The 19998-nt window shown below is 52.9% G+C and overlaps 8 protein-coding genes across 8 annotated transcripts; 3 read left to right on the forward strand and 5 right to left on the reverse strand.

The window, feature by feature from the left end:
* Positions 1 to 492: 492 nt before the first annotated feature.
* Positions 493 to 1459, forward strand: PG998_008242 (uncharacterized protein; the record flags this gene model as incomplete). The annotated part of the gene is made up of 2 exons (XM_066875058.1): positions 493 to 545; positions 856 to 1459. The coding sequence occupies 2 exons, from the start codon at positions 493 to 495 to the stop codon at positions 1457 to 1459; spliced, it is 657 nt and encodes a 218-aa protein (XP_066731003.1).
* Positions 1460 to 1660: 201 nt separating this feature from the next.
* On the reverse strand, positions 1661 to 4061 carry PG998_008243 (Acetoacetyl-CoA synthetase; the record flags this gene model as incomplete). The annotated part of the gene is made up of 5 exons (XM_066875059.1): positions 1661 to 1819; positions 1894 to 2493; positions 2562 to 3275; positions 3358 to 3888; positions 3954 to 4061. The coding sequence occupies 5 exons, from the start codon at positions 4059 to 4061 to the stop codon at positions 1661 to 1663; spliced, it is 2112 nt and encodes a 703-aa protein (XP_066731004.1).
* Positions 4062 to 6103: 2042 nt separating this feature from the next.
* PG998_008244 (uncharacterized protein) lies at positions 6104 to 6340 on the reverse strand (the record flags this gene model as incomplete). Its single annotated transcript, XM_066875060.1, has 1 exon — positions 6104 to 6340. One exon carries the CDS (start codon positions 6338 to 6340, stop codon positions 6104 to 6106), a length of 237 nt encoding a protein of 78 aa, XP_066731005.1.
* Positions 6341 to 7540: 1200 nt separating this feature from the next.
* On the reverse strand, positions 7541 to 10165 carry PG998_008245 (uncharacterized protein; the record flags this gene model as incomplete). Its single annotated transcript, XM_066875061.1, has 1 exon — positions 7541 to 10165. One exon carries the CDS (start codon positions 10163 to 10165, stop codon positions 7541 to 7543), a length of 2625 nt encoding a protein of 874 aa, XP_066731006.1.
* Positions 10166 to 10622: 457 nt separating this feature from the next.
* On the forward strand, positions 10623 to 11149 carry PG998_008246 (bacteriophage N adsorption protein A c-term domain-containing protein; the record flags this gene model as incomplete). The annotated part of the gene is made up of 4 exons (XM_066875062.1): positions 10623 to 10627; positions 10801 to 10885; positions 10971 to 11031; positions 11088 to 11149. The coding sequence occupies 4 exons, from the start codon at positions 10623 to 10625 to the stop codon at positions 11147 to 11149; spliced, it is 213 nt and encodes a 70-aa protein (XP_066731007.1).
* A 372-nt stretch (positions 11150 to 11521) lies between these two features.
* On the reverse strand, positions 11522 to 12355 carry PG998_008247 (clathrin light chain; the record flags this gene model as incomplete). Its single annotated transcript, XM_066875063.1, has 3 exons — positions 11522 to 11974; positions 12047 to 12255; positions 12313 to 12355. The coding sequence occupies 3 exons, from the start codon at positions 12353 to 12355 to the stop codon at positions 11522 to 11524; spliced, it is 705 nt and encodes a 234-aa protein (XP_066731008.1).
* Positions 12356 to 13550: 1195 nt separating this feature from the next.
* PG998_008248 (uncharacterized protein) lies at positions 13551 to 14995 on the forward strand (the record flags this gene model as incomplete). The annotated part of the gene is made up of 4 exons (XM_066875064.1): positions 13551 to 13648; positions 13728 to 13819; positions 13906 to 14106; positions 14190 to 14995. The coding sequence occupies 4 exons, from the start codon at positions 13551 to 13553 to the stop codon at positions 14993 to 14995; spliced, it is 1197 nt and encodes a 398-aa protein (XP_066731009.1).
* A 1092-nt stretch (positions 14996 to 16087) lies between these two features.
* PG998_008249 (transient receptor potential (TRP) ion channel domain-containing protein) lies at positions 16088 to 18435 on the reverse strand (the record flags this gene model as incomplete). Its single annotated transcript, XM_066875065.1, has 3 exons — positions 16088 to 16121; positions 16179 to 17636; positions 17720 to 18435. 3 exons carry the CDS (start codon positions 18433 to 18435, stop codon positions 16088 to 16090), a joined length of 2208 nt encoding a protein of 735 aa, XP_066731010.1.
* Positions 18436 to 19998: the final 1563 nt, after the last annotated feature.

A 19998-nucleotide genomic window follows, 5' to 3' on the forward strand; every position in this document is an offset into this window, starting at 1 on the left:
CCCCTTGTCGTGATGATTTGCAGCACATGCAGTCGCCCCAAAACGATGGGGTATTGCAAAATGCGCCTCTTCCAAATGATGCACGTGTTTTGAGTTCCTCGCCGCTGCGATCGGTCCAAAGTCACACAAGAATCGACGGGCAGCGTGCTGGTAAACAGCTCGGCGGAAATTCCATACGAGATGTTCTCGCCTTTCATTTCGTAGGGGCAAGCCCGCAAGCCCCCTTTTACCACTAGTAGTAGGTGCGCATGCATGCCAACGTGGGCAACCGAGCAATGGCTCTGGTTATGTTAAGGGCACCTCAAGAAATAAGCTCCCACCAATTACATCGGCCGCGCACCTGGAATCGGCCAAGATCTTGTGCTGGCAATTTCCAACGTGCATGGAGCCGAAATCCGTGCTGACAGCTCGCTTTCCTCATCTTCGATATTGACTGCCGATCAATTGATGAAAACCCGGCAGAGCTGAAGTTTTAGCTAGTATCGCGGCCCCATGGGACTACCGAGAAGCGCCCCCATCTCGCACTCGCATTCCCCACCCACACGGTAAGATGTAGTGGCTATTGCCCCGTGTGCCGTGCTGTCGCATGTCGTCAGCAGAAATATAAGAGATGTCATCTTCACTGGCAGTGGCGCATTTCCGGATTTCCCTGCTAACAGACATGCGCAATAATTCCATCTGCCTATACTCATTGCTGTACCAACTCGAAAAGCCTCCTTAACCAGTCTGAGCCCAAGCGTAGCTAGCGGCAAGGCATTCCATTCCAACCCCAACGGCCATCTTGAAAACTACTCAACCTAAATTCTAGGGGCGCAAATCCAAAAAAGGGGGCGTAGGGGAGAAGTAAGCGACCAGCCACAAAGATGTCACGCTATTTCCACACACGGCCTACGCCGAAGACCAGCCCCTATCCCGCACCATCCTAACCACCCACGTCCTGACGCGGGCCGTAACCACGGGCGCCGTGCTCGGTACGGGCATGTACGGCGTGCGTCAAGTTCTCCTCCCGCTCGTTTCCCGTTCCGCTGCTTCTCCCAAGCCAACACCAACGGCGGCGGCGGCGGCAATCGCAAAGGCACCGTTTCAGCAGCGCTTCTTCCGCGCCACGGGCGTCACTACCCTATGGACGATTGGTGTCGTTTCCGTCGGGTTGGTGGGCCGGATGTGGGGACGGGAAGAGATCGAGTGGCAGGACCGCAGCTGGCGGCTCCTGGAGCACAAGGGCCAGCTGGAGACGGATGACTGGACGTACGGGGGCATGGTTGCCGGTGTGGCCGCCGCGGCCACGAGAGTCGTAAGACCGGGGCCGTCCTGGGCCGGCGTCTTGGGCGTCGTGGGCATGGGCAGCTTAGTAGGCGTCGCGGCGCGGATGGGGTATCGGTACGGGATAAAAGGGGGCACGTTCAAGGAAGATGAGGGGGTGTCAAGAGTATGGTGTCGTAGTCGACAGATTGTATAATATGAAAGCAGGGAGCTGGTAGGCATATGTGGTACCTGGCGCAATATCTGCAAAATTATTACTTCAAAGCAAGGGCATTTCGACTTTGACTACGTCTATTCACAGTCTGTAAATTACTTAAAGCCTATGGTCTATTTCGACGCTCGCGTAAATTTTACCAACCTACGTTCTCCCCGTGCCATGCATATTACAATTGCGCCGCTATAGCTTCTCTCTCCCGGCCTTGAGAAACTCGTCTTTGGCGAATTGATAGTAAAAGTTCAAGCTTTGGGGGTTCAGGAGCGTACCGCTAGGCTTGATGGTATGCCCCGAGACGATCTGCTTAACCGGCAGCTCAACCTTTTTCAGATTGATAGTCGTCTGTTACGTTATCCATTAGTACTCTTGTGACAAACAAAAATGGGCAATTCACCAGGGGTCATGTCTCAACGTACGGGTATTTCAGGCGTCTCAAAGACGTACTTGGGTACATGCCGTTTAGACAAGTCCCTCTTAATAGCCTCCTTGACCTCGTAGACGAGCTTTTTATCGAAAACCTGTCCCGGCCGCATGAGCAAGAACAGCATGACGCTCTCGTCGGCGTCCTGCGGCCGGCGCTGCCCGACGCAGACGGAATCGGCGAGGCGATCGGCGAAGTGCCTCTCAAGGACCGAGTAGATCTCGGCCGAGCCAAAGCGGACACCGCTGGGATTGAGCACGCCGTCAGCGCGGCCCATAAAGGTCAGGTTCTTCGTGGTCGGGTCCAGCACAACAAAGTCGCCGTGCGCCCAGACGTGGTCGAAGCGCGCGAAGTAGGCGGCGTGAAACCTAGACCCGTGGACCCCGACTGGCGTCTTGTCGCCCCAGAGGCAGACGGGCACGTTGGGGAAGGAAGATAGTGCGACGAGCTCGCCCGGCGTGCCGTTGGGAACCGCCTGGCCCGGGCCGTTGGGCAGCATGGAGTCGTATACGGCAATTTCTGTCCCGAGACTGGGGCCCTGGGTCCCGCCTACGTAGACGGGCGTCAGAGGATTGCATATACCGAAGCAGCCAGCCTATTGAACGTTGTTCATTAGTGAGTCATTCAGGTTGCCCATACGCACAGATGGATCTAAGTACTTACGATGTCGGTTCCTCCAGAGATGTTGCCAAGTTGCGTGTGCGCAGGGAAACCCTTCTCGTAGAACCACTCAAAGAGCTGGTCCGACAAGACCATGCCAGTAGAAGTAACGATACGCAATCTCGACAAGTCGGTAAGCTCCCGGGGCGATATCCCCGCCTTGGCGATCTCGGTCATCCATCTCGGGCTGATGCCCAGCTTCGTGACTTTTTGGTCGCCGATCAGCTTGACAAAGGTCTGAAGGTCAGGCTGAAATGGAGACCCATCATAGAGCACCACTCTAGCTCCGGCAAGGAGGTAGCCGACGCTCGACATGTACATGATCCAGCCGGTGGTGGTGTACTGGAGCCCAACCGAGTCCGAGGTCACTCCTTCGTGCAACTTGCCCTCTTTGAAGGAATTAAGGACTACGCCGCCCACTGAGTGTACGATGGCCTTGGGGATTCCCGTGGTCCCGGACGAGTAGCATATCAAGAAAGGGTCATGGAAGGCGACCCTCTCGATGGGCGGCGGATGAGAGGCGCGTTTCTGGAGGAACTCGTCCAGGGTCTGGGCTCGCGGGACCTTGCTAATGTCTAGTCGGTCCTGGAACCTGCGAATAGAAACGATACCCTTGAACAGATCGCACCCTTTCATCCCTGCCTCGATTTCCGTCATCTTCTGGCGGAGGTCTACCCTCTTGCCGTTGTAAAGTGCGGCATCGTCCATAAAAATGTACTGTCAACGATTAAGTTGGTCAGCTACTTCCATATTTGCATAGCTGGCCCCGAGAGACACAAAACGCAGTAGCAGCACTTACACGAGGATTGATCTGGACCGTACGTTGCAGTATTCCATCGACACCCATGTCGGTGGAGGAGCTACTAAAGATGGCGCCGAGCCAAGTGGTGGCCACAAAGACGATGAGGGTCTCGATGCTGTTGGCGGCAACGATGACGACGCGGTCACCCTTGCGCACCCCGCCGGCGTACAGTGCAGCGGCATACGATGCCGCCAGCTTGCGAAGCATGTACCAGGTAAGCTGGCGAGTCTCGGAGACGCCCTCACGGACCTCGGTCACGGCGATCTTGGCGCCCTCCTTGCCCACGGTGCCGTGGTGATCCGTGGGATCGCTGCTGCCGCCGTCGGGCTTTTGGCTGCGGGACCACAGAAGATTCTCGGCAAAGTTGAGACGGACCCCCTCGAACCAGCGTGGCACGCTGTCGATGGGCCGGCTCTCGTCGACGACGCGCTGGTACGTGCCCGTGTAGATGATGGGTGAGAAGCTCAGCACGTCAGCCCAGAAGTCGGACCGCTTGTTGACGGAGAACTGGTACAAATCCCAGAATGTCTAGCAGAGAGAGAGGTAAGTACGGGTTCCCGCATCTAGGGCTGAATGCGCATCGACCAACATACCTGGAGATTGAGATTGTGTTTCCTGTTAACCTCACGCATGAACTTGTACATATCGGTATCCCGAGGGCTCGGGTGCTCCCAGAGCTTTCTTGGCACAATTTCCGCCATTTTGGTATTCTCGTCGTCTAAAATATAGAGATCCGGTTATGTGATATAGGGGTTATATTCTATTCCAATCCTCAAGATCATAAGCTTGTAGTCTTGTCGCCTAAGACTTCCCGATGATGCCGCGAAGAGAGGACAGGGCCACTCTCGTGCAAGCCGATAATGCAGTCCCGGGCCGAGAATATGACGATAAGATAGCCGTCCAGATGCTGAGTGATACAAATGACAGCGAATGGAAAGTGCAACAAATCAGCGACGCAGGAAGAAAGACCAGCAAATGAAGATGTACAATTCGCGGCCACCAGCCACCCAAGATAATCAACAACGCACGCCCCTTCTGCCTTCCCTCCGACAACGCTCAACGTTCAACGTTTGTTGTGCTTTTGTATGGGAGTCTTGTAAGCAGCAAGTGGGCCTGCGTGAGGCACTCCGGCAAATCCCCCGCAGCTTCCCCAACCCTTCCCCGCACACTCTAGAAAGTCCGCTGGGGAGCATCTTCCTTCTGAAAACATATCGCTGGGGGGTTGTTACCTCGGTATCCCGCGCCACTACTGACGATGAATAAATAGCCTGGGTATCAGGTGTTGTATGACCAGAGCTTCCTGGCCAGCAACCGGTGAGCCGCGGTGCGCATGGAAGCTCGATCTGACAATCGCGCCCGTGTCTCACTAATAAGCAGGTAAGCAAGTGAACAAGCATTGCATGATTATCATCCTGAAGAGAGATGCGCATATCTGGAATGCGGTCAAGCCTGGGACGATCTTCCAGCCACCTGCCAACTATTGGAGGTATCGCTGTTTCGTCATCGTTCATCATGGGCCGATCTCAAGGAGTAACGCATGTCAGGTTGTGAAGTTGGATAACGAGTGTCAATTATTTGGAGGCTTCCTGGGGTTTCTTCACCGACTGTCGGTAGAGTTTGATACAAGGCAGAAGAAGGTTGGTGCAGAACACTCTTGGCTGGCGGAAGATGCATGTACCCGATACACGCTTTCGTTGATGGAAAGACCCTATCGCACGACAGATGAGGAGCACAGATGAAGTACTGTTGGGACAGTAGAGGCTGTCCTGAATACGAGGTGAGTGGCAGATGCTTGGGACGAGCACTCGTTGTCAGGCCGGGGCATGGATGGGCTGCCGCCGGCTACGATAGGCCAGACCCGGTTGCCGGGTAGGGTATGACGCCAGGTCTTGATAGTTCCTTCTTGGCATATGAGATCCCAGCGAGTCAACTTGCCAAATCGACAGGTGTGCCAGATGCTTTGCATAGTCGACAGGGGTGGGGAGGAGAGACTAACATCTCGCCAGCTTTCCGCTGCCTCCGCCCGCCCGCTTGCTCGGCGGGGAAAGTGCAGGGATAGATCGACAGTCTCATCAGCAGAACAAGTGCAAGGGCTCGGCTTCTATCCGACAAAGGGGGAGGCCTGGTTCTGGGCCAGTGAGTCCTGCAGTGGCGCTTCCTGTGCAGCACGAGTTCGCTCTATTGGCCCAATTTGCAGGATCTCTGATGCCAGACTGCCGGCCTTGCATATCAGGGCTTTCCCCAATAAACATATGCACTGCGTGTGTTGAGTATCACTAATCTACTAATCTGAGACGTGCCATATGTAACTGACTGAAGACGGGCGTGGGGGTTTTCTGCTCTTGGTACATACAGTAACTCAACATGACAACGAGTTGCCAATTGCTTGGTTTCTATAAATCACCGGTGACATGTATCAAATGGGTAGTTTTCATTGGTATAATATACGACGATACAGAGGTTTTCTTCTTATAGATATATAACACGGAAAAGGGCTTGCTGGATAGGAGCAGGGGTTGAGACCAAATGTTAGCTTCGCAGGACTTCCAATAACACCACCCACCACCATTCATGATATGATCCAATACATCGGAGATGCCAGTCCAGCTAAGTTGCCTTCTCGGAAGCCTTCCCACTATCCTCCAAAGGTTAGAGGGCGCATGCAGGATTGACTCTATCGAAAAGACAACGCAGCAGGGGGGCACTAGTCCCTGGATACCTGCAAGCGCCCCCCCTCTAATCTCTATCGATTGAATGGCACCATGATCTTTGCAATATCCACGCTCATTCTCTTTGCTGACGCCTTCGAGCTCGCATTAGAGGCTGCGGCGGCCATGGTTCCTGGGCCTGTCGTGGCGGCCAGCCAATTCTCCTTGGAAGGCGACTGTTGAAGATATGCACGGAGGCTGGGGCTGCTGGCCAACTTGTTCTTGCTCTTTTTCGTAGACTTGGAGCCGGAGATGGACGACGCAGCCGTCATTCTGGATATTTTGTGCGAGTGTTTGCGCGGGAGCTGCCTATAAGATTCGTGATAAGCTATATCAGTCACAGCACGCTATCTGAACGAGTTCGTTGGACGATCACTTACCCATTTCTCTGACAGACTGTTGAAGAAGCCATCGTCAAGTACAGGCGTAGATACAAGTAAGATACTGATAGCCTTGGAGATATTTTTGATTCTCGTCTATTTTGCTAGCCACTAGGAATATCTAGTAGGGATTCGATACGCTTCACAACGAGAAACAGTGACTTTATATGTGACCATCATATTCCCTTCTTTCCCGCCCCGGCCCATGAATAGATCATCTGGGAAGCCAGAGGAATTGGATAGACATTGCGAGCATGACACGGCAGAGACTCAACTTGCTTTTGGGAAGCAAGTTGGAATGCCTCACTATTGGTGAAGCATCCGCGATGGGAGAGGAGCGGGAGAGGAGCGCTGAACTCTGCATGTCACAGGAATATCGGCTGCCCATCGATTCACTCTGTGAGAGGTGCAGATGAGACCGCATCGACGCCCTTTACAGAACCATGATGGGAGTATGATGACACGAGGGTGAATCCGATCGGTTACCCACACAGACTACTTGGCCTTGGCTGCAAACAAGACGCGCGCTCCTACCTGGGGCGGACATAGGTGGGAAAATGCTCTCCTTCCACCCCTCCCGCGAGCTACAGCGCGCCGTCGGATCTGGCGAGAAACCCTTGTCGCGAGTTCCGGCAGGCAATGTGCCGCAACATCTAGATGAGCCTAGCCCACTACCCGACCAGTCAGTCGGTGGCGTAAGTAGTGCCGTCACTCACTCCCCTCCGCCAGTTGAATCCCCCATCAAAAGCCAATAGGGACCGTTCCAGTAAAATGTATGACAGAAAGAAAGAAGAAGAAAAAAACGACCCCCGCGTAGTCGTTCTCCTGGTTGAACCTTGTAGGACTTGCTGCAAAGCTGTAGGGCCCCTGCCGGGCTTTCGGGTGTAAACCTCTGTATGTCCTGGGGCCTCCCTGTACTCGTGGTATGGAGGTGGGCAGCAGAAGGCCTTGAGCACAAAGCGGCGAAGCCAAAACCATATCTTCTTGCTTTACCGGTAGTTCGCTGCCATGAACAATATAAGCTCTCTTCACAGGGACGCAATTTATAGTGTGGTGGAGTGCTCGCCTAGAGAATAAAGAGGGGTATAGGTTCTAATATGGCACACTATTATGAATTCTGCGTTGGAGCATCTGCTTTTTCCGTACGCGTTGTTCGACCTTCTCATACAACTCCTTATTCCAGTTATCGATATACAAAGCCCTGTCCTGGATTTTCCGTTGCAATTCCTTGAGATCGGGAAGCAGTGGCTCTTTTCCCCCTCCTTCTTCTTCCCCCATCCAAGCCTGATCGCATAATTCTTTCATATGAGCCAAGGTCAAACGATTTTGATGCCGAACCACCTTGGTTTTCCTCTTCATGGGCTCAACGGCTCCGTACAGTTCAACAAGGCGGAGGACAACGGCCTTCCGAACTTTTTCTGTATTGATGTTCACGCCCAGTCTCTTCAGTGTCCGCACGACGGCGAGAACACGGGTGAACTCGAATCCACGCGCCAGAGGCTTTTTCTGCAGTTGCAGCTGTAGCAGAGGGGCATTGAGATGAGCATCTGGAGTTTTGCGGAATGAGCACCTAATCAATGATGACACCATCCAGGGCGTGAAAATCTGCGAGAGTGGGTGATTTAGCCTTGAAGCTGGCGTATCGATTGGTATGAATACACCCATCAGTTTAGGTACACCAAGAAGCGGCCGGGTCATGGCTTCTGGCAAATCTTCGATAGAGACAGGTACGAAACCTGGCCGCGCGCCGCGCCACTTTGTGTAGTAGTTAATTATATCGCGCATGGCTGGAAGAAGTAATTGCATCTTGCCCTGACGGGCAAAGGACAAGATAAGCCGCTGATTGATACTAGCAGGAATCGGAACGTCCATCCGACGCAATGTCCACAGCAAGGCCTGGCAAAATCTCGCATTATCTGGTTCCGGTAGGGGGTGTATGCGAGGACACGGCATACGACGCTGCATCATATCCCCAGTAGGATGGAAAGGCGCATTGATCTTCATGAGCTTAAACAGCTTGTCCACATGCGGTGATTCCACGCTGGTCTTCCAATGGAGCATATCACCGAGAACTCGTATGATGTTCCAGTAATCCCCGTTATCAATCGAAACTCCCAACATTGCGTTAGCCAAGGCATGGCTTGAACTCGTAACCGTGGCCAGTCTCGTAGCAAGCAGCAAGTTATAGGTTCGAAGATCGCCGGATAATCTACTGGAGTCCATCAACTTGGAATGCGTTAATACGTCGTCAAAGACCTCCGGGTGCAAGTCGCATTGAAGGAGATCCAAGAGGAGCTCAGCATCGCGGGTCTTGGCAAGATATTGTATCGATTTCACGTAGTTCGAATCAGGGAGTGTGATGCCCAGGTCTTGGAGATAGCCAATCCTCTTCAACACGCCTTCCGGACTGGGATCTCTCAATGCAATAGACTGCAGCGAGAGTGGCCCGATCTGCTCGATACCGAGAGCTGAAACGACAGATATGGCTGTGTCGAGACTGACCCAGGAACTGGCAAACCAGCGCGCACCGAGATTGTCATTGTACGATTTGGAAGTGAATCCAAACGTGCTCCCATGAACGCGATTCATGAACTCTCTGGAAACTTTAAGTTGCTCAGATTTGTCATCCTCAGCATTGTTGGGCGTTTCCGTGGAGTCTTGTTCATCCAACCGGCTCATAGCAGCCAACTCTTTTTCGGACCATAATTCGAGTGTCTCTGGATAGTAGCCAGCGTAATATCTCAGGAATGGTCTTGCCGGCGCGTAAAGCGTTGGCCCATCCCCAAGGCGCAAGCATGTATTGTGCCACAGCAGCGCCAGACGAGAATAACCGCGGGCATACAGGTAAGGCACCATCAAGTCGTACACATGGCGTTCGCCGCTCATGGCGTATAAGTGCCGCAGCGTCCCCCTGTTATTAAGAACTTCGTCCAGACAAAAGTGCTTTAATAGGCCTATAAACTCGCTCGAAGATGGACGGAATTTTGGTGCGAGGCGACAGTGCCAACTCGAAGCTTTGCTATGTTGGTGTGAACGGAGAAAGTGTGATATAACGCCCATATAGAGGTTCGGCCATTCGCTGTCGTGGACGACTTTCATCCATTTCGCATAGACCACGACGTTATCAAGGAACTGTTCATTATCGTGCCGAAGGGCCGTCTCGAGGATAGTCTGCCAGAAGACCAATGACGAAACCTTGTCCGCCTTGTAGAGTGTTTTGCGTCCCCACATGCCATTCCATAGTTTGTGGACGCCATCATCGCCGTGATGCCTCTGAAGATGATTCAGGAGACAGTACCATAATTCGACGTCGTTTTGGTTGGCGAGGACGTCTACCAATAGCGGCAGGTTATAACCTTTAGCCGGCCCAATACGGAAGAAATCCGTCTCTATAGCCAGTCGCTTAGGCTTGAGTGAAAGCCACTGCCATTTTCCAAACGAGGTGCTTCGCTGCAACGGACTGCTGTTGTCGTGGGTGTTAAGATCTCGTAGATCGAAACCGTCACAGGGTGTGGGAAGTGGTTCGGGTACGGTTGTATCAAGCGTTGCCTGTGCCGTCGCAAGATTCCGCCTCCATAGTGCCGAGAGCGGATCGTGGCGACGGTATACTGGTCGCACCAAGGGTGGGAATGGTGTGTGATGGCGGCGGGTTGACTGCAAGCTGGGGACTGGATGTCGAAACTTCACATCTCGAAGGGTTCGGTTCACCAGTCGCATTACTACGTCCCATTACGTTGCCACCAGATGTGGAAGCGGAATTGCTCAGACAACTATCATGGCGTACCTCGGAAGGAGAAAGCGAAGAAGGAAAACGATAAGTGGTGTACTTGTGCCGAAAGTCCAGTCGCAAGCACAGCGCAGGTTAGAGCTCCCCTCAAAAATTTGGATTTGCAGATTGACACTAGCGACTATCTCGAGCCTGCCAAGCGTGCTGCGTGCCTGCGTGCCTGCGTGCCGTCAAGCTGGACAGGCTGGAAAGGGCGGAAAGGGCCTGGCCGGTAACAACTCGGCTATTCTCCCAGCTTAGTCATTCAAGGATGGATGGTGGGCCCATCGAACCACTTCGAGTTCAGTCATTCAAGCTTCCTCCATAGCAGCAGCTTGTAGCAACAACCACCTTCAACCGCCGAATTAATCCCTTCGTCATTCACACACTACCGCAACAACCTTCAAGATGGGGTGAGTAGCAAGAAGCTCATCCGCTCGATTGATCCATCGCGTGCTCACGGCCCAATGGCACATCCCGGGCTCCCCGCTCGTGGCCGCCCGACCGACTGCGGTCATTCTCCGCTACATCGAGCATCTTTCCAACGACGGGCATGTTCTCAGGCTGACAATGGATTGTTCCGTAGTATGGTCGACGCTCCCAACCGTGTGCCTGAGCACCAGAAGTTCTATCAGTCTGCCTACAAGCAGCACACCCGTCTCTGGAGGATCGTACGTTGTTCATATATGTGCCGCGCATTCGACAGCGCGGGCGGACATTGGCCATAGGGAACACGCAGGCTGACATACTATCCAGGGAACCCGAAGCAGCATCATGTTCCTTCCCTACCAGGCCGCCCTCTGGGGCACCTTCGGCGGTATGTCGCCAATGCCCCGGAATACAATTGACAATAGGTACTAATAGTGAATATAGCCACCCTGTACATGATGGGCCGCAAGGCAGCCGGCTACAACACCTGGTTCGGCAAGAACTAAAGACTTGTTGTGCAGAATGTGTGCATGGAAGGTATTGGGTTGCAGAAGAGAAGAAAGGCGACTGTTTTGTGTCGATAGGACCAAATAGACTACAATCACGCGAACGAATCATTTGTCTTAAGCTACATCTCACATTACACATGCCAGCCATGCCGCTTTGGACCTGCGTGTATCAAGCCATATCTCATTACGCCTGCATAACTAAATGCCTTTTCCACCGATTGTAGGTGTATCTAAAATACAGGGTGACGACTTGGTCAAGACAAGCAAGATCGATCCGTATGGTCCAGGCCAAACGCCAAACCATATCATTCCCCAGACTGCTAGGTCGAATATGTGCAGCAGCAGTATCAGCATCGGTGTTGAGGGGGGTTAGTAGCCCTCAGCGCCAGGTGCCTTTTCATCCTTTCGCAAGCTTGTGAGCAGCTCGCGGAAGCGCTCCTTGCCCGAACCAGCAGCGCCTCCCTTCTGACCCTTCCCGCTCACATCGACCAGCTTCGAGATCCGGTCCCAGCTCGTGCCGCCCGAGGTAGTGTCGTCCCTGCTGGCCAGGAATGCCTCGGCGTCCTTGTGCGTCTGGGCGATGGTCTTCTCCTTCTTGTTGTTATAGTTGTCGTAGAAGTCGTCGATGTTCTGCTGGGCCTCCTTGACGGTCTCGGCCTTTTGGGTAGCGAACTGCTCGGCCCTCTTGGCGTTGGAGGCATCGCGCTTCTCGCGCCATTGCTTGATGACCTCGGGCTCCTCCTCCTCTTCGGCGGTGACGGCTGCGTATCCTGAGCTGTACTGTACCGAGGGGCCGGTAATCGAAGCGCCAGGGGCGGCTTGCTGTTCAGGGGATAAACCAGTTAGTGGATGCCCCATAATAGGTGTCATGGCTCAGTAAATGATCAGGCTTACCTCGCTGCCAGTGTTGATATCGGGGAACTGGCTCTCGAACTGTTCGCCCTCACCACCTCCGCCTAGCAAGTCGTCGGATGCATCTTGGAAGGCGGCGGAATCGTTGCTGGTCGCGAATTGCGTCGCATCGTCGCCGAGAAGAGCCCGTTCACGTGCTAAGAAGTCGTCGGCCGATGGGGATTCGGCATCTCCCTTGACGTCGGTCTGGGCTGCAACCTGCATGTTAGTAACGCATCGTATTGGCGCAAGAAGGTGTGATGTCTTACCACCCGAGTCGAAATCGTCCAGCGACGGGAATCTGTCCGCCATGGCTGCTGTGGTGAAGAGAGTGGAAAGGTGAAAGGCAATGTAATTGAAAAGAACAGCACGTTTAGAGCGTAATTAGATTGGCCAGCTTCCTTCGTTTAGAGATCTGGGCAATGTTTGATGGTGGGAAGGAACAATGTTGAGAATGGAATACGGTGGTCGACTATTACAGGTGCCGCTACATCAAGGCATCGAATGAATGACAAGGTACCTGCAGTGCACGAATGCGCTGTCGTCGCAAGGCCAGTTTACCGCTGCAACTGCTGCTTGGCCTTAGCTGCTGCTACTAACAAAACCAAGAGGTACCTGCCTACTGCCTCCCGCCAACCGCTAGCTCCTATTCCAGTTGCTTGAGTGATTGACATGGATGGCGCCTCCTGTGATTGTCGGCCGAATAATTATTCCTAGTCCCGTATCGCATTATGTCAGTGCCCCTGTACTCCCTACACGTACACAGGCCGGCCGATAAGGCTAAGCAACAGACTGATTAGGAGATAAGATAGACCAGATTGGGCCCTAGCACAGCTGTCTGTTTGCTAACCTGAAGGTTGGGGGAGCTCTTGCGCGTGTGTCGTGTGTTCCATTCAACTGTATGCCAGCTTCAGCACATTTGTTGGTACCAACTTCCCAGCTTCATTCCAGTATCGCGAAGGTCCTTCCCATTCAATCCCTCCCTTCAGGCTCCCCCAGAATAACCAATCATCTGAATATCTGCAAATTTGTGACGTTCGAGTGTTTGATAGCATCAGGTTCCTACATCATCTCACTACATACGCTCAAACCCAGGTCAACTCAGGTCAGGTGTTTGTGTGTGTGTGTTTTGGACGTGGACGCCTCTAGCTGGCTCACATCAACATCACAAATATTTAGCCAGCCGGTCAGCCAGTCTACCTAGCTCAGACCGGGCATCCAGCGCAGATTGTTGCAGCTAGCTCCGCACGTAGATGATTGATCATTGATCTGCCTGAACTGAAGTCGTCCACCCGCCAAAGACAAGCAACAAATATCAAACCCGACGCAAAGTAGAAACCAGCAAGGAACCACTTACCAACCTGCGACTTCACTTCCCGGATTGCGCCTCACTTTCCACTGTTGCTTGACTGCGACGCTTGCCTATCTCACCCACACCCACACCCACCTCCAAGCCTGGGAACCATTAAACAAGGACTGCGTAACACCCCCATACCACGCCATCACCATGTCCTACACCGACGACGCCGTTCTCGCCAAGCTCTCGACGCTGTGCGAGACCCAGGACAGCATAGTCACCGTAGCCCAATGGATTATGTTCCATAGGTAAGTAAGCACTGCAAGCACTGCTTGGCATTACTTAGTTGCGATATATGGCCAGACAACTGACCTCACCCCTACCTAGGCGTCATGCTGAGCGCACTGTGCAAATCTGGCTGCAGCGCCTCAAAGACTCGACTAGTCACAAGAGGCTCAACCTGATCTATCTGGCGAATGGTAAGTCCGTCCAAACGGTGTCGTTTATTTGTCCTGTATGTTTGCCCTGTGGTCATGAATTTGGTACTGATATCGATGATTCGCAGAGGTTTGCCAGCAATCCAAAGTGCGTCACAAGGAAGACTTTCTTGTTGCCTTTGCGCCCGTCCTTGCTGAAGCCGCCTCTACGGCTTATAAGGGCGCCCCCTCAGAAGTCCAGCAACGGATCCAAAGAGTGGTTGCTGTGTGGAGGGACCGTGGTGTGTTTGAAGAGCCTATCCAGGCAGCGGTAGAAGCTCGTATACAAGGTAAGCTTCATCTCCCTACTTCCAATCCTCAAGGATCCTTCTTACTGATCATTTGATTCAGAGCTCGAGAAAGCCCGCGGCAGCGGACGGCCCGCCCCTCGGAGGCTCCATCTTCGGCAGTTCTGCGTCTTTACCGTCAGAATTGGCTTCACTCGTCAAACCTCAGGCAGACGTATCAAAGCTGCTTCTTTCTACCAAGACCTCTATCACGACGGCAAACTCAGACTTCAGCAAGCTGATGGAGCCTGGCGCGAACGTCCCATCTGCACCTGTCTACGCTGCCCGACTGAATGGGCTGGCCAAGACGCTCGCTAATGCCGAGGGTGCAGTGGGACAATGCGTCGAGGCCCGCAAGGCGCTGGTAAGCGAGCTGCAGAAGATACTGGACTCGAATAAGACAGCTCTGGCCGCCGAGGAGGAGCAGTTAAACGCTTTCAAGAGGCGCAAGGTTGAGGTGGAGACCAAAAAGACAGATGTCGAGTTCGCCATCATGCAGGGTCTTTCCTCTCATGAAGAGATCGCCCCGTCGAACGGCGTCCATGACAATCAACAGATGTCGGAGCCGGATCGACCCGAGGTCGAAGAGCTCACCCCGGAGCCCGAGGCGGCACCACAGCAGGCTCCAGCGGCCCCTATACCTGAGTGGTCGCCTGGCTTCCCGTCCCAAGAGCCTGCGTACCAGGAACACCAACAGCCACAGCCGTATACTGCTCCTTCGGGCATGGAGATGTTGTCGAGCCTCGCCTCCCAGTTTAAGGCAGTGCCAACCGGCCCCGACGGTTCAAAGAAACGAAGGCTAGACACCAGCGACGACTTGCCGGACTTGGGAGATGACGGGATCGACGCCGATGTTTCGGAGATGCTCCGCAAAGAGAGCACCACCTCATAGCAGAGGAAGGTCCGACACTAGAATTGCTTTGCTGTTATGTGGACCTGAGTTCCGGGAACCATGTCAAGCACGTAAGAATGGATATCTGTTAGCGCAAAGGAGAATATACGTGTGGTTGGCACTTTGGACTCGATTTCGAGCCAGGAGAGAACGACAGCGTTATGCATCCTCTTTACATCAGCGGTAATTGAACAAAAACGGACGGGTGGTTTAGGGGTTGGCCTGCACCCATATTTATATCTGCCCTGGTATAGCGCTTCTCTGTATTATTCTAGTACTGACCGATTGTACACTATTATTTGCTACGAACTTCTTCAACTCCGTATAACATAGATTTTGCTCGTCGAGCTGACGGCTATTGCTATCAGCTACTGGCATGCGTGTATTATTATAATGAATACCAACGTGTGTCTGTTTGCCCTTCCCCGTACGCCTCTCTTCGCTTCTGATATTGTGGCAACCTGGTAAGGATAGAGAAGTCACTATCAATCTGTACCTGGCTTTGGACACACACGAACGAACATCTTTAACGACTTTGGATTGTTCAGGTGCACTTCAAATATACTGACGTTCCACAGTCATCCTGTTATGCTAGATATAGAAAAATAAAACAACGCTGTCCCCTTCAGAAGTCTATAATTTCCCTTGACCTTAACCCACGGTAAACGCCATCCATAACTCTGATGATGATCCGGCTACCCTGCCAACATGCCCGTTCCCTAATTCCCTATAATGGAGCTTGATCATGAATTTGATACTTCAACTACCATAGCTAACATGACTACCAATACGCCTAGATATGTATAAATTGCGAGTCAGCATGACCGAATGTCAGTTGTGTGATAGTTCGTCTGTTTCGACTTAACCCCGGCTTGGTAACGGGCGCTTTGCCTACTATCCCCGACATTCCATAAACCCAACATCCTTATGGTATATAGTGAACCATTAAGGACATGCCAACCACTGGTGCGGCAAACACGATATACGGGTGGAAGTCAACAGACATGGACAGATGGGAGCATTGATTCTTTTCTCTCTTTTCTCTCTTTTCTTTCTTTTCGGTTTGTTCCTTTTCTTTTACATTGATTTGATTTAATGCTCATAGCCAGCTCCGCGTTGCCAGGGGCTGCATTAAACGTCAATAGGACGGCCCTATCAATGTTCCAGGGTGGATTATACTCACGTGGAGGTTTTTGGGACTCCTGGAACAGACGGGCTGGCGTTGTGTGCACCCCGGCCGGCACTAGATAGGCTGCTTATCGACGTCTTGTCGTGAGGGAGAAGACCGTGTTGTTGGTGTCCTCTCGCGTCCATGGACGGGCGTCCACCCTCGCTTCGGCTGTGACGGAGTCTGTCGGACTGCGTAGGCTCGTATTCGTCGTCGTCCAGGTCCAAGCCGGAGCCAGCTTTCGGTTTCTCGCCACCGCGGGCGGAGGCGCCCAGAGCATCAAGTTCATTGTAGGTGGTCAAGTTGGTCCCGGACTTCATGAACGAAGTGCGATCGTCGGCCATGAATTGGTATCGAGCATCGGGGTTGTTCTTAAACAGAAGCATAATGGTCGTAATGATGATCATTAGAAGAAGTACGAGAGTAAAAGCAGCATTAAGAATCCAGAAGATGATGCCAACAATACCAGTCATCAGAGGTGGCTGGTCGAAGACGGAAGTGAAAATGAGCAGGAAGATGGCGTTCAAGAAGTTCACGACAGATATGGCAATGTTGAAGGAGTTGGTTGTCTTGTCCATCCAAGGTCGAAGGACGGAGTTTGCAATGAGAGCCGCTGCCTCGATCAAAAGCAGGCCAACGGCCTGAGCTACGCCGCTTTTCTGGCCAAAGGCGATGAAGCAAGCCTTCAAGAAGATGTATCCCATGGCTGGCAACGTGAAATAGTAGGCCGATGCACGATATTGGATGTAGAGGAATCCCCATTTGTTGAGTGTGGTGAGGTCGGAAAAGAGGGTGTAAGCCGGGTTCTTGAAAAGCGCCACAGAACGTCTTGCGATTCGCATGACGGTCCAAGTGGCCCAGGCGAGACTGGCAGTGATGAGCAGGAAGAATGCCACAGCAAGAACCATCTCTGCCGGCGAATCATTCTGAGTCAGCTCCCAAAGACAGAAGACGGCAATCAACGGATAACCTAGGAGGGTAATGCGGAAGAGGACACCCTTCAACACAACTTGCCAGCCGTGTCGGAAGTCATTGAATTTGTTACTCTTCTTGAACAGAGCTTCACAGATAAACTTCCATGCAACAACGGCAATGATGGTAAAAGCCATGATGACGCAGAACATAATCAAGGCGGTCATGAAGATGTTGGTCGACTCGATCTTGGCCTGGAATCCAGCTCTCTGGATGCCGTAGACAACGTAACTACCCGAGGCGGTAGCAACATTGGCACGCTTGCTTATGGCGCCGATATTTGCTGCAGCACGAGGCAGCATAGCAGCAGCGCGGCTCATGACCTTTGCAGCAGGTTCCGCAACATCCAAAGATCGCTTTTGAACTGCCACCGAGACTGAACGAAGTGTATCAAGTAAGCGGGATGCTTCTCCGCCGGTGGATCGTTGGTACCATGTGAAGATATCTTGCATGAAACCAAGTTTAACAAGACCCATGCTCCATTGGAAGTCTTGCGTCCATCTAGAAAATCTATTAGTCTATATTCGCACCGATCATACGCATGTCCAAAGTGTTTGGTTTAGCGACGAGTCTGATGCACTTACGCCTGTACAATGGGTGGGAGTGGCATGCCGCAGAGGCCAGCCATGGCCTGAGCTTGGAAGTATCCGAAAAGAGAAACGGCGTTGGCAGCGACGTGAGAGGCCGCATTGGTATAGCCTAGGCCCGAAATCACAGCGGACGACATGAGCGCAAGAAAGGCGACAACGGCAGATGCCCACTTCACGCCAATCAAATCAACTGTCTTGCCGTTGGAGATGCGCGCGTCAAGGCATGCAACAGTTTGGCCCTTTCGATCACCACTAGTCATGTTGACCAAGATTCTAACCTTGGCGTCCAGGTCTGGGAAGGTGTACGCAATTCCGGGGATCTTGCTCAGAGCATCGCCAGGAACATCTACACTGAAAGGGTTGTCTCCAAATCTACCCGACACCATGGGGCAGAGACCCCTGAAGCCAACATCGCAAGGGTTGACGATTAGGTTTTGAATAGGGTATCCGTAAGCAGAAACTTGAACATCGAATACGGCATTTCCTTCGATGGACGACGTTGCGATCAGATCAACATTGATTTTGCCGGTTTCGGGGTTGAAGATGACGTGAAATTTGGAGGCTTGGAAGCCCGAATTCTCCTGGCAAGTGACGAGCGACGTGGACTCCAAGACCCGCGACGGCAACTTGGTGGGCTGAGGATTGGCTTGGGCGGTGGCCAACCCAACCAGGGCGGAAAAGAAAACGAGTGTTGAGCCGAATGGCACCATTTTGGTGGACGATGTAGCGAATTGGCCACCTGCTGGAAAACCCGGGTTCAATAGTTGTTGCGAGATGTTAAAGGTCGTCGGTCTCGATTAATCGGCGTATGTGAAGGTGAAGATGGCGAATATGAAGAGTCCAACTCAGATAGCGAAACCAGTAAACGGAGCGGGTCCGATCATAGTCGGGACAGACGGACAGAAATGGAAATTACAATTAAGAGCGAAAGAAACGCGCCCGAGGTCAAGATGCAGACAGGCCAGGAATCAGCCAGTATATTGAATGCAAACACCTGACTCGGATCGGGTTGTTGTTGTGGTGGTGGTGAGGTGAACGAGTGTCGGGGTTGGAGGAAAGGCGATGATGTCTTGCGTTGTGTCAGGAACTCCAGCCATCAGGGAAACAACAGGCTAGGGAGGGATGGGAATTCATGCTTCGGACGAAGAGGGGAGCGTCATAATAAGGCGTGCGTGTTTTGGACGCTTGGTCAACTGGCTGCAGATCCTGGTTTACGAGGTGGTAGGCCCTGCTGGCGCTGTTGGCTCTCTGCCTGCGGTCCAGAAGTGGTCAGAAGTGGTCAGCCTGTCCTCCAAAGTCTCAGCGGGACCCAGCCAAACATGGAAAATCCGGGTCTCGGGAAGAATGTGGTCGACCAGGGACTAATTAAGCGAACCACTGAAAGCTCTAACTACGGGGCCGGGCGAGACGATATTAGAACTTGATGACAGACACAGCCACCCTTTTCATCTCGTACCCATACTGTACCAATACCGAACGTGTTATACGAGGAGCCCGATGTTAGGTAAGACACACATATCCGGCCATGCCCATGCACATACTAATACGAACGAAGGACCCCCGTGGTTCTGCCCGTAGCCGTGGACTCGCCATCGACTCGCCGTGTGCATATATGTATTCCACCGCATTCGTTCGCAATATACGGCCATCGGTCGTGAAGGCTGCGAGGTTTATTTAGCTACTCCTTCTCTGCGAGCCCGCTGCCATCGTTCGACCGGTGGACCCGTCCGATTTCCCCATGGAGACCGGCCTATCCGGTGGCATGTACAGAGCATAACCTGCCACTGCATGCAGCAGGCTGGAGCATTTGGGCGATGGAATACATGCGAACCATAACAATGTGACATAACCCGCCCGTAGACGGTCTCCGCACTCAGTCAGGATCGCCAGATTGGCCAATCCTTCAGGTCACAGTTGGCACTTGGTTATCAGGTTTCAAATCCTTCGCAGAGAATTTGAAGTTGGAGAGATTGTGATACACACAGGATTGGCTCGTATGCAACGAGATTGGGACAAGGTGGTCATCCCACGCACCACGACGTTTTGCACTGCCCGCCATCCACTAGGGCTGTTTGTATATACATAGATGGCTTAAGCTTACAGAGCCGTCTCAGGCGTCCAGGCGCCAGCCCAAACCTCTCATCTGTCTATTGCGGGTGGCGGCGCGCCCGTGGGTTCCGAACCGCTGGCCCTAATCACTTCAACCTTGAATTCAATTCGACACTGACAGCTCGATGAACCGAATAGAGCGTGAACTCAATGCGACCAACCAT

Source organism: Apiospora kogelbergensis (assembly GCF_038363985.1).
Source record: "Apiospora kogelbergensis strain CBS 113332 chromosome Unknown utg000005l_segment0_segment0, whole genome shotgun sequence".
NCBI lineage: Eukaryota > Fungi > Ascomycota > Sordariomycetes > Amphisphaeriales > Apiosporaceae > Apiospora > Apiospora kogelbergensis.